The sequence below is a fragment of the Mya arenaria genome, chromosome 15, assembly GCF_026914265.1.
Source record: "Mya arenaria isolate MELC-2E11 chromosome 15, ASM2691426v1".
Taxonomy (NCBI): Eukaryota; Metazoa; Mollusca; class Bivalvia; order Myida; family Myidae; genus Mya; species Mya arenaria.
The window spans coordinates 21,680,236-21,694,112 of record NC_069136.1 but is presented as its reverse complement, the minus strand read 5'-3'; the positions used below and the strand labels follow the sequence as shown (position 1 = coordinate 21,694,112).

Here is a 13,877-nt window from a genome sequence, read left to right as displayed (position 1 = left end):
GATTGTCAGTTTTGACAATTTTTAGAAAACTTGCCTCAGAATCGGCTGATTTTGGCATCAATGCTTTCAATTCAGTCATATAAGATTATTCATTTTAGGACCGATGTCAATTGTTTGATAAACTGCCGAAAAATTCATCTTAAAGCATTAGTAATGGCTTTAGACATAAAACGTTAATTATCAAATGGTAATTAGATAAACTGCGATCTGTCCTTTTTGTTTGCAATATTGGCTCATTCAAAGACAAAAAATGAAGAAGGTTGTTAAATAATCAATCTGTGAGAATGCACTTTAAATAATTGTTGAAATTATACCCGTTTTGGGCTGATGAAAATCAACAAAGGCAAGTGTGCACATCCTGTTGTGGTGCTCTTGATTTACTTATCCTTAATTTCAGCCTACACTGCGAGGAAAATGTCATATTGTCAATTTGTAACCATTTGCCTAAAGCTGAAGGTTCAAAGTGTGCATACCAAAATCTATCAAGTAACTGTAAATGATTGAAGTCAAGGGCAAAAAAACAGCAAGCCTGTATGTTTTATTTCTGTCTGAAGCTGCTTAAAACTAAGCTTGAGATTTCTGTCTTGTAGAGGTGGGAGGACAAAAAAAAACACTATTCAGTCACTGTAAATGATGAAAGTCAAGTGCAAAAAAACGTTTTATTTCTGAATGAAACTCCAAATAATCTAAGCTAAATTCTGTCTTACAGTGGCGTGAGGACAAACCAGAGGCTGTGTTCCTGGCCACAGTGTCGGCAATCTTTACCATTCTTTTCCTGTTCGAGGTGAGGGTCAGAAAAAAGTACCATTACATATCATGTTAGGGATACTTCTAGATTTGTGAACTATATATACTATAAGTCTCATAGAATAAGATGGAGGCAGAGTACCTGGACACCATGTCAGCAATATTTTTCGTTCTCATCCTAGTTTAGGTGAGAGGTAGTTTTATGTGCTCATATTAGTGGTATTTTTAGATTAGTAAAGTATTGTAAGTCTCATGAACTGATTTCCACATTAGCTTGTCTTTTAAATTTGAACCTTGTCCTGTTAAATATATTGACCTGAAATGGCCTGTAACTGAGGCTACTATAATTATGAAGTAATGCCCCTTTTTCTACTGAAAAAAAATACAGTTGTTAGGTGCACATGGTGTTCGCTTCGCAGCGATCTTGTCTTTGAGATAATCATTCATATTGCAAAAAAAAAAAAAAAAACACTTTAAAAACAGTTCAACATAGTTTTGAGGCAGCTTTTCGAACAGCAGTGGTGCAAATGACATCACATGTTTTATTGATTTCAGATTCATTTTACAGCCATTAAAATGTCATTTGACAAACATTGCTTTTGAAGAATAAGAGGTATTTTAAGGATGATGCGTTCAATTAGAATGATATGCATATGAAGCCCATTAGGAGTGAAAATATTATGAATTTGTATAACTGCTTTTCATTCAGGTGATAATGAAGATGATTGCATTGACACCAGCAGGATACTGGACTAGCCGACGTAACAGGCTGGACATGTTTGCCACTCTGTTTGGGATTATATGGATCTTCATACACTTTGGAGTCCAGTTTTCCCAGCATCACAAGGTAACATTTTAAGGAGTAACAAGTGATAGAAAAAGTGCAGCTAACCTTACTTTTAGTGCCCTTGACACCCTCCACACCTCCACACACTGGCCCTCCACACATTGGCCCTCGGCCCTCCACACACTGGTCCTCTGCCCTCCACACACTGGCCCTCGACCCTCCACACACTGGCCCTCCACACACTGGCCCTCGGCCCTCCACACACTGGTCCTCCACACACTGGCCCTCCACACACTGGCCCTCGACCCTCCACACACTGGCCTTCGGCCCTCCACACACTGGTCCTCCACACACTGGCCCTTCACACACTGGCCCTTGGCCCTCCAAACACTGGCCCTCGACCCTCCACACACTGGCTCTCCACACACTGGCCGTCGACCCTCCACACACTGGCCCTCCACACATTGGCCCTGCACACACTGGCCCTCGGCCATCAACACACTGGCCCTCCACACACTGGCCCTCGTCCCTCCACACACTGGCCCTCGGCCCTCCACACACTGGCCCTCGGCCATCCACACACTGGCCCTCGGCCCTCCACACACTGGTCCTCCACACACTGGCCCTCCATACACTGGCCCTCGACCCTCCACACACTGGCCCTCCACACACTGGCCCTCCACACACTGGCCCTCGACCCTCTACACACTGGCCCTCGACCCTCCACACACTGGCCCTCGACCCTCCACACACTGGTCCTCCAGACTCTGGCCCTCCACACACTGGATCATACACACTCACAAACAAACCCACACCCCTTGTATATCTGGGATTTTGGGTAATGTAACACTGACAATGCCTGTCAATGGGCGTTGGGCCCAGTTAGACCATCAGTCATGTTGGTTTGTAGGTTGTACTGTACATTTGATTGCCCTTTACAACATCCACACACTATATCATATACACACTCACAAACAAACCCACAACCATTGTATATTAAGGGGTTGTATGATAATGTTATGATGCCACTGACATATCCAGTGATACCATCAGTCTTGTTAGGTTGTAGGGTATAGTGTATATTTAATTGCAGTTAACAACATACATGCCATATTTTGGAGAGGCTTCCCATGGGGATTTTGGTCTGAATTCCAGGGGATTTTGATATTACACCAGGGGAATTTTATGCGGCGAAATTTTGCGCAATATCAACTTTTATAATATAATAATAAATATAGAAATACACTCTAATTACAATAATTTTTGGACTTAGTCATCATGGTCCTGCATGGAATTTCACACTCATTATATGAATGCTTTCCGCTGTCAACCTTAAGCAAGGTGAAAAAAAATAAAATAATTATAATTAAATTCCAGGGCATATGGATCCCAGGCAGGGGACCAGGGGATGGGTCGAAATTCAGGGGGTTATGGCATGAATGGTTAACACTCACCACACACATATACACTTACACACACACATCCCCACACCCTTGTAAGGAGGGATGTATGTTTATGTAACGACGCCACTGGCCTGTCCACTTGGCCCATGTGTGACTATCTGTCTTGTTGGGTTGTAGGGCTTAGTGTACATCTAATTGCCCTTCACACCCACCACACATTGTATCATACACACATACACACAAACCCACACTCTTTATATGTTGGGGATATATGAAAGGGTCATGTCTGATCAACCTGCCTTTTAGTACTCAACACCCACATGTTGTTGTTTTCATTACAGGAAGTTCACAGAATGAGCTACATGATGGGATCGTGCGTGATCATTCTGCGTTTCTTCACCATCCTTGGAAAACACGTGAGTGCAGTTAGATATTACCTAAATAAAATAAAATATTGTATTGGTTTTATTAATGTTCTATTTTTGAACATAAACATGAGTCTCAAAGGAGTTTGATTAAGTGCTAAATATTAAAGTATTTTTAAACCACTTTGTAAGGAGTTGATATGTACAAAAGTAGTATCAAATATAACCAATGTTTTTACCCACGTGTATCAAAGAGTTATCATGAAATACAGGTAGTAGTTTTGCTTTACTGCCTTCCAGACTGTTTTTTTTTCACTTAATTACAAAAGTGATTTATAAATGCGTTGTTGAAAGTTGTCTGGCATTTTTTTTCCGTTTTTGAGATGTACAGGGGGTATGACCTCAATTCACCAATTTTTGACAACCCCTGGCAAAGGCTCTGCTTTGGCCCCATCCTACAGCCCAAGCAATTGTTGTTATAGAATTTTAAACTATGACCCATGTTTATGTATCTTTCATTTCCAGGCAACATTGAAGATGTTGTTCCAAACTGTCATGATGTCGGTCTTCAAGAGTTTCTTCATCATCACCGGCATGTTCTTCCTCATGCTCTTCTATGCGTACACGGGTGTTCTGCTGTTCGGCAATGTCAAATATGGATATGACCTTGGCAGGTGCGTATATATAAGTGTTATGATTAATTTGTGTAATGGCTTTATTCTCACCCATTCTATTCTTCACCTACATGGGGAATTCAGCCATTATATGTGATAAAAATGTATGATGGGTTTCTCTTACTCGCGTACACCTAGGTTCTTCTGTTTTTAATGGCAGGTATATCTTTGCAAAAATTGTGTGGGGGGGTAGAAGGTGTGCTGGGGGGCGGGGGCTTTGGCAGTTAACCTTGTACCTTATCCTTCTTCAGAGTAGATAAAGCCAGTATTGGCTTGTAGACTCCTCCTCTACGTGTTATCTGTACAGGTTCCAGTCAGGATTCATGTATTTATATATAAATTAGCTTACTGGCTACTAAAATCTGTTCCTCCTTGAAAAAAGTTCCATTTAAGAACATGTCTTGAATCATTTCCAAGAAATAAAGCTTCATATTTACATGCAGACTAAGCAAATTTTTGTTATTCAAGGCATGCAAACTTCAAGACAACTGCCCATGCCATTGCTCTGCTGTTCCGAATTGTGACCGGAGAAGACTGGAACAAGATCATGCATGACTGTATGGTGAGTGGTGTAGGGGACTCAACACCCATTTAATATGTTGTACACTTTATTACGCAAATTGTTTCTTGAGATTTTTCTGTGACCGAAAACTACAAATTTATTCTTTAGAACATCTATACTCAGTATTAGCATCATTGGTATTGTTAAAAGCCCAACACACTACTTTTTAAAGAAAGAAATCAAACTTTTTTAAAATTAAAAAGAAAGAGATCAAACAAAAAATCTCAAGGCAATAAAAAAAGTTTTAGGGTCGGAGTTAAAAAATACGGTAGCTTGGGAAACCAGAAACAAAAAAAATATTTTATACTATCTTTACGATTTTCATAAGCGCAACAATATTTATATTATTAAGAAATTTAGCTTGTTTATTTCTAAAAGTTTTGTTTAGGAATACATTATTGTCCAATTATGTAGATATATTCTAACAAGCGGAAGTTCTCAGAATTATAAGACTACTTTATTATATTTATTTGGAAATTATCAATTTATGTCAAAACAAAATAATGAATAAAAAATTGGCTATCAAAATTCGAAATTTTGCTATAAGAAAATTGTTCATTCCATCTGATCAAGTTTTCTCCCACCTCATATATGTCGATCCAAAAATTTAACCATGCTAGAAATTCTAATCTTGCCCACGAGCAAAGATAAAACAGGTACCCATATGGAACTACTTTTTAAAGGTCATCACATTGTAATTACCTCCCTTGTTGAAGACTGTATTCTGTAGCATCATAGAAACCTTAATTGTGTTGTGGCAATATTTAGAATGCTAATTTATTATTTCTTGCTTCAGATGTCACCATGAAATAGTTTTCACACACCTTTTGAGAAATAATGCTTCACTTTCCCCAGAACAATTTAAATACCAATTTGACTATTAACATAATCTAAATCACTTCGCGCATATCCATGACAACTACAAATAATCACTTATTTATACAAATATTTTTCTACGCACAAAAGAATTCCGGCGAAAATATACATTTTTACTTCATTTGTTTAACTGAGGTGGGAGAAAAAGAATCTCGCAGGGTGTTTTGCGGAAACTCAGTAAACCTCGTTTCCGCAAAACACCCTACGCTCAGGTTGGAATGAACCTATCTTACACTCTTGGCCATGGAAGATACTTATAATCTTACCTAGTTTGAAATAACCGTGCTTAAGAGAATCACAAATAGAAATCAAAATATATCAAATTTATTTGAAAAATTATCATTAAATACTAGACACACTAGACACCCTTTCATAATTTAAAAACCATTCTGAAATGTAGTCTTTGAGAGGAATTGCTAGTTTGAGACAAAGAGAGAAAGGTGAAAAGCATAGATTTGCTCCTGTGACCAGTTATATTATACACCATTGCAGGTATGGGAGCCTTTCTGCACATACCAGGTCATGAATAGCTTCAGGAACGCAAACATTCTGTTAAAGTCACCCCCATAAAAAAGTGAAAAGCATAGATTAGCTCTTGTGACCATTCAGTTTATACCCTCTTCCATTACAGGTATGGAAGCCATTCTGCACATACCGGGAGGGGAATAGCTTCTGGGAGACTAACTGTGGGAACACGATGGCTTCAAGAATGTTCTTCTTCTCATTCTATGTGATCATCACATACATTGTCCTTAACCTGCTTGTTGGTATGGCAACTTACATTAATCTCAATCTCATTACAGTACTTGATCTTCCATATTTGATATATATGTTCTGAATGATTTAGATTTCAAATAGCAATACATAATTATATAGTAAAGTATGTGCTCATGAATGTTCAAGAGCATTGAATATTTCTGTTCATTCCCAATTGATTTTCTGTACGACAAAATTTGTGTTCATTTTGCAAGAACCTGTCAACCCTTCGTGACCTCTGTTGGCAAAGGTTTCGCTCTCACTCTTGTGGGTCAAGTAAAACAAGAATTAAAAAAAGAACGATTTTCTTCATAAACAATTATAAAATTATTAGTATTGATTCGAAAAAGATTGAAAAGGGGCAAATATTATAAATAAGGTTTGATTCTTATATTTTTAGCATTCATGCCGTTTGAACACTTAACCGCAATTTTGTATGAACACACTGCATGAACAGACGAAAAATCATGATAAATCAGTCCTTTATTAATTTTTAAACAATTGGCCTTATTTACTTCAGCCATTAGAAATTTCTAGAGCTAGAACCTCATTCTAGGCTTTATTTTTCAGCCATCATCATGGAGAACTTTTCCCTATTTTATTCCAATGAAGAAGATGCCCTACTGAGCCACAGCGACATTCGGCAGTTCCAAGCCACCTGGAACATTGTCGACGTTAACAGAAAGGTTACATTCAACTCTTTGTTTAGGGATCTCTATCACATGTCTTAACAGTTGATGTGTATAAGAAGATAGATGTGTGTGTTTTACCAGACATTAAAATATTAACTCTGAAAAAGTTTTCAATGTATTCTGAAAAAATCAGTTGATGAATTTCTATAAAAAAATAAAGTACCTGCTTTATATATTCTCATTGACTAACAACCTGAATTTCAGTATGTCAGTAGATATGTATAAGAAGATAGACGTGTGTGTTTTACCAGACATTAAAAAGTTAACCCTGAGAAAGTTTTCAATGATAGGCCATGTGTTCCGAAATAACCAGTAGATGATTTTCTATCAAAATAAAGTACCTGCTATATTCTAATTTACTAATTCCCTGCACTTTTCTCCTTTAGGATGTGATACCAGTAAATCATGTGAAGTATCTGCTATATTCTCAGCACTTTTCTCCCCTAGGGTGTTATACCAGTGAACCATGTGAAGTATCTGCTATATTCTCAGCACTTTTCTCCCCAGGGTGTGATACAAGTGAATCGTGTGAAGTATCTGCTATATTCTCAGCACTTTTCTCCCCCAGGGTGTGATACCAGTGAACCATGTGAAGTATCTGCTATATTCTCAGCACTTTTCTCCCCCAGGGTGTGATACCAGTGAATCGTGTGAAGTATCTGCTATATTCTCAGCACTTTTCTCCCCCAGGGTGTGATAGCAGTGAATCATGTGAAGTATCTGCTATATTCTTAGCACTTTTCTCCCCAGGGTGTGATACAAGTGAATCGTGTGAAGTATCTGCTATATTCTCAGCACTTTTCTCCCCCAGGGTGTGATACCAGTGAACCATGTGAAGTATCTGCTATATTCTCAGCACTTTTCTCCCCCAGGGTGTGATACCAGTGAATCGTGTGAAGTATCTGCTATATTCTCAGCACTTTTCTCCCCCAGGGTGTGATACCAGTGAATCATGTGAAGTATCTGCTATATTCTCAGCACTTTTCTCCTCCAGGGTGTGATACCAGTGAATCGTGTGAAGTATCTGCTATATTCTCAGCACTTTTCTCCCCCAGGATGTGATATCAGTGAATCATGTGAAGTATCTGCTATATTCTCAGCACTTTTCTCCTCCAGGGTGTGATACCAGTGAATCGTGTGAAGTATCTGCTATATTCTCAGCACTTTTTTCCCCCAGGGTGTGATACCAGTGAATCATGTGAAGTATCTGCTATATTCTTAGCACTTTTCTCCCCCAGGGTGTGATACCAGTGAATCGTGTGAAGTATCTGCTATATTCTCAGCACTTTTCTCCTCCAGGGTGTGATACCAGTGAATCGTGTGAAGTATCTGCTATATTCTTAGCACTTTTCTCCCCCAGGGTGTGATACCAGTGAATTGTGTGAAGTATCTGCTATATTCTCAGCACTTTTCTCCTCCAGGGTGTGATACCAGTGAATCGTGTGAAGTATCTGCTATATTCTTAGCACTTTTCTCCCCCAGGGTGTGATACCAGTGAATCGTGTGAAGTATCTGCTATATTCTCAGCACTTTTCTCCTCCAGGGTGTGATACCAGTGAATCGTGTGAAGTATCTGCTGCGACTGTTGAAGGGTCGCCTGGAAGTTGACCTGGAGAAGGAGAAGCTGCTCTTCAAGCACATGTGTTACGAGCTGGAGAGGATGCACAATGGAGGGGATGTTACCTTCCATGATGTTATCAGGTAAGGAGTTGTTACCCATGTTGTAAACAAGTCTAAGTAAGTTCAGAATGTAAACATACGGAATCTCTATTACGTTGAAGCTTATTGTCGTTTCAGCTTGTTGCCATACCATATTTCTATGCCTCCCCAGCTTGTTGCCATACCATATCTCTATGCCTCCCCAGCTTGTTGCCATACCATATCTCTATGCCTCCCCAGCTTGTTGCCATACCATATCTCTATGCCTCTGCAGTATTGTGCCATACCATATCCCTATGCCTCTGCAGCATGGTGCCATACCAAATTTCTATGCCTCTGCAGCATGATGCCATTCCGTATCTCTATGCCTCCCCAGCATGGTGCCATACCATTTCTCTATGCCTCTGCAGTATGGTACCATACCAAATTTCTATGCCTCTGCAGCATGGTGCCATACCAAATTTCTATGCCTCTGCAGCATGATGCCATACCAAATTTCTATGCCTCTGCAGCATGGTGCCATACCAAATTTCTATGCCTCTGCAGCATGGTGCCAGTCCGTATCTCTATGCCTCCCCAGCATGGTGCCATACCATTTCTCTATGCCTCTGCAGTATGGTACCATACCAAATTTCTATGCCTCTGCAGCATGGTGCCATACCAAATTTCTATGCCTCTGCAGCATGATGCCATACCAAATTTCTATGCCTCTGCAGCATGGTGCCATACCAAATTTCTATGCCTCTGCAGCATGGTGCCATTCCGTATCTCTATGCCTCTGCAGCATGTTGCTTAACCATATCTCTATTCCTCTGCATAATGTTTGCCATACCTCATCCCTATGCCTTTGCAACATCAGCATGATGTTATACCAAATCTTTGCAATTCAAACATGCTTTCAAACCAAACCTCAGGTACTGGAATGTTGTCATATCTTACCATGTTATAGCATGTTGTAATACCTGAGTATGGATATGCAATTCCAGCATGTAGCATACCTGATTTCTGTTCTTTTGCAGCATGTTGTCAAACCGGAGTGTGGACATCCGGAAGTCACTGCAGATGGAAGAGCTGCTGGCCAGACAGGAACTTGAAGAAGCCATTGAGGAAGAGGTGGCCAAGCAGACCATCAGAAACTGGCTTGACAAGTGTCTCAAGCGCATACGAGCTGTAAGTGTGGGCTATTGATCATTTATATGTTTAGTGTTTAATAAAAAGGATTAAATATCTAAGAATTGTAAGGTCTCGGGAGAAAACAAAATATGTATATTAAACATATTATTCTAATATATTTAATTGAGAAAGGAAATGTAAATTTTTGTATTTTGTACCTTCGAAATTTTAAAGAAGACACACTCTTTAATATCACACCATTGATCCTGTCCACTTTAAAATGAGCCGTTGTGGGGTGAGAGAGACATAGCTGCTATAATGGTGGTTCAGTGTCTGTGTGCCGGGCCAGCAGGACTAAGCCTTGTCCGGGCTGTATCTTGACCATGCAATTCACAATTTTTAAAAATACCTGCCATGAAGTTTAATCATGATAAGGTGGCTTGTCATGCACAAGACCCAGGTCTGTACCTTAGAGGTAAATGTCATGCTAGAGGTCAAAGTTTGAAAAATAAATGTGAAAGGCTCTGTGGCAAGCTTGACATGTTGCTTGTTGACATCTAGATTAAGAATGGAATGAAAATTGTTCTTTTTACAGAAAAATCATTCCAATCTGATATCCAACTTGCGAGCCATGAACGAGCCCCTGTTCACTGTGACAGAGCTGGCTACCAGCACAGCAGACAGCAGTGAGGAGAGTGTGAGAGAGGAACCAGCCGGCCCCGCCCAGCCCCGGGCCCGCAAGAAGGGTACTGTGGAGCTCAATCCTCCCAACATACATATAGAGCCCGCACCCCCAATGTCCAAGGTAAAAAAAGGAAATTTTGAACAGGCAAGAGAAGCTTTTTACAAGTGCCAGGCATGCAAGCTTTTGCTAATTTTTGCCACTACGTTAATAAATAATGACATTAAAGAATAGTAGAGAAATTGACTTGTCTCTTGAAAAAGAATTGTAATTTGTAGGAAACACGTGTAACTTGATAACTTCTTATCCTTATTGACAATACCTGACCCCATAGTTGTATTAAACATTTATGAGATATCAGCCCATTTTTAATTTAATGACAGTTTTATTTTCTTCTATTCCGATTCTTTTCCCCTCCAGTCTCCGAACATGCGTCGGTACCTGACACCACAGTTGAGTGACGCCTCACTACGCGAGAAGGAGAGGATGGGACTCAAGAAGAAATCCAGCAGGTTGAGCTCCACAGGTATGCTAAATTCAAGGATTTTCAAATGACGATAAAAGTGTTTTTATCGTGACTTCATCATCTAGCCCCATAACTCTTGCTAGCTTTACACATATTCAACATTGCAATATTTGTGAGACAGTCTTGAATGTCAAATAGAGAAACTTGCAATATTTGTGAGACAGTCTTGAATGTCAAATAGAGAAACTTGCAATATTTGTGAGACAGTCTTGAATGTCAAATAGAGAAACTTCCTTAATTTCGCTTACTATTGTTTTATTACAACCCACACGTCTGACCTCCGAAGAATGTCAGAAAAATTGGGTTTACTTTGTTGGAAGTTTTCGTCAATGTCACACTTCTGTTCTGAATGAATAAATTTTGAATGACCTGTTGCAGATGACATACTTGATATATGAATTGACAATGCCCAGTTGATGACACCAATCGATTTTGGGTTCAGTGGTTCAAAGGTCTGGAACATAATGACCTAAGGACAAACCAGTCAGGTGACACAGCTGAATGAGAAGTTCAAGTTCTTATCAGTTTAAAATATATTCATACTTAAATTTTAAAACAAAATTGCACGTTTTCTCTTTTCCTGCAGGTAAAACACTTGGGGCAGGCCTGAGTCTTGGACTGCTGGGTGACGGGGTTGGGGACGGCAATGGGGAGTCGTCCTGTCTTACTGGCCACCAGGTCTCCTCCGACGTGAACTCCTGGTGGGTGGAGATGATGACCAACCTGGAGGACAAGAGTCAGTAGATTGAGTGGGGGAGGGGAGCTTTATTGTGCCAAGGAGAAGTCCTGTCTGATCATCATTAAAGAATTACCAGGCATCAGCTTTTCTGCAGAAAGGTGTAGGAGATTAAGCTGATCACAAAAAAGAAGGGCCAATGGATGAGTAATGAATATCTTAGTGAATATGAATTTAGTGCAGTTTTTGACATTTGTGCAGTTTCATTGGGATGGTTTTTGTGTTAAGATTTTTAAGAATATGTGACTTTATTTAAAAAATTTAAGAATATGTGACTTTATTTAAAATGATTACGATATTGATTAAGAAGTGTAAATTACGATAGAAACTAACAAATATTGTTAAAACTGGTGAATAATCTAAACTATGTAATAGTGTTACGAAGAAGGATATTATGGTAGAAATTGTGAAATATTGTTATGATGAATGATATGTAGATAGAAGCTGTCAAATATAGTTCAGACAATGCATATAATGATAAATAATGCCAAATGTGTTGTTAATACTGTGGATATTCATGTATGTGAATATAAGAATGTTGTGTTTATATTGAGAGAATTATTATGAGAACAGTTACTACTGGGTAATCATATACATGACGTTTTTGTAATTATATGTTACAAAGATATTGTTATTTAAATGTTATTGTTGATCTGATACTTTTAAAAAAATGTGTTTATATTTGGAAAATCCTTATGTATGTCGAAATAACAATTAACAAAGATATGAACATATTATATTTTTATTTTCTGACAAAGATTTATATTGAAACATTGGCCCCTCAGGTCCGTTCAGGTCTTTAAGTCTTAAAGGGACTAGACACCAGATGGTCCCATAATCAGCAAATACAGTATTACCTCAAAACAAGCCTAGAATTGTCAAAACAAGCTAGTATGAAACCCATCATACCATTTTACATCACTTTACATGATTAAAATAAAAAAATCGCTCTCTCATATGAGTTTACCTGTTTAGAAATAGTGCATAATTGTTTCCAAGTTCATAGTGTGTATATTTACTATCTGAAAGTCGGGTGATTAGTACAGATACATATTCAGACGAGATTTTAAAATTTACTGGTGTTTACATGGTAGACAAACCAAGTAAATTCGGAATTGGAAAAGTACACAAAAACTGCCTAAGTGATACATCTATAAGTTTTATTCAATGTGTTGAACGCAACGATATAATTCTTATGTAAGATATTGACGATGTTTTTTTTTCTTGTAATTGTATCATGTCCCTTTAAATTGAAATCATCTTTTTGTCATATTTTCATTAATTTGTGAATAAAACTTTGCAAGTATAAGAAGTAAACACAAAGTTTGTTAACATTTAGGACGTTAATAACGATTTAAGATTAGTGAAATTACCTCTTAAGGTCTTTTTATCAAATCTGCCCCCCAGGAGAAATATTTTGCTGGGAAACCTAGCTACACATGGTCACATGTTGGAGTCCTGTTCGGTAGAGATGGTAAAAGTAATTCTTTGCACAACCATGTGCTGTCATTTATTGACAAAATATAATCCCTTTATCTGTTAATCAGCTGGTTGTATGTCAACCAGGGTCCTGTTGTTTCAAATTTAAACGATGTGACTTTATGATATCATCCAAGATTAAGGCTGCTTTTGTCAGTATATTCTTAATTTTGATTTAATAATACTTTAATGCATGAAGACATACAATGGGCCGATTGTTAAACCTTGTTAAAGTTAACAACCTTTTTATCGTCATCGTTGTTAACTTTTAAATCTATACTGCTCTGGAAGTTGAATTCTTTCCCAAAAAGTGTCATCATGATAAGTAAAATATATCTGTGTTCTTATTTGTGTATTGTTAAACCCATGTGTTCAAATTTTGTCTTAAGAATATGATTGACAAAATGGTAAAGAAAAATACATATGTATTTAGAAGACCCTATTTTTGTAGATTTCTTTGTTTTGTTTTGTAATAATAGATTTTTGTTAACTGCTAGTCATTCTAAAACATAACCTTGCTGTGCAATATGTTTTAGATATTTATATATGTTTTTTATTGAAATTAACTTATGTTTTAATGATATTTATTGATGTGTTTATTGACATAAACTTACGCTTTATTGATATTTATTTATGTTTTTATTGACATTATAATCATCTAACCATTGTTTACATTCATATATTACTTTTAATCATTTACTTTTTACATGACATTTTATACAAAGCCAAAGGTTGATCAGTATAAATACATATGTACCTTCTACATACATGTAATTTACATGTAAGTAAACAAATTACTACAATAAAACCCAACCTTTTA

At 37.9% G+C, this 13,877-nt stretch overlaps 1 protein-coding gene across 4 annotated transcripts in view; it reads left to right on the top strand.

Moving 5' to 3' along the window:
- LOC128219767 (sodium leak channel NALCN-like) overlaps nt 1-13,877 on the top strand; it is a 53,892-nt gene extending 40,015 nt beyond the window's left edge. For all 4 annotated transcript variants that reach the window (XM_052927737.1, XM_052927734.1, XM_052927735.1 and 1 more), the window contains exons 29-40: nt 710-784; nt 1,457-1,594; nt 3,279-3,353; nt 3,828-3,976; nt 4,445-4,538; nt 6,046-6,181; nt 6,741-6,856; nt 8,406-8,563; nt 9,541-9,691; nt 10,230-10,439; nt 10,737-10,842; nt 11,429-13,877. In XM_052927737.1, coding sequence (XP_052783697.1) covers nt 710-784; nt 1,457-1,594; nt 3,279-3,353; nt 3,828-3,976; nt 4,445-4,538; nt 6,046-6,181; nt 6,741-6,856; nt 8,406-8,563; nt 9,541-9,691; nt 10,230-10,439; nt 10,737-10,842; nt 11,429-11,586 — 1,566 coding nt within the window. In that variant the 3' untranslated portion in view covers nt 11,587-13,877. The remainder of the gene's footprint in view (nt 1-709; nt 785-1,456; nt 1,595-3,278; nt 3,354-3,827; nt 3,977-4,444; nt 4,539-6,045; nt 6,182-6,740; nt 6,857-8,405; nt 8,564-9,540; nt 9,692-10,229; nt 10,440-10,736; nt 10,843-11,428) is intronic.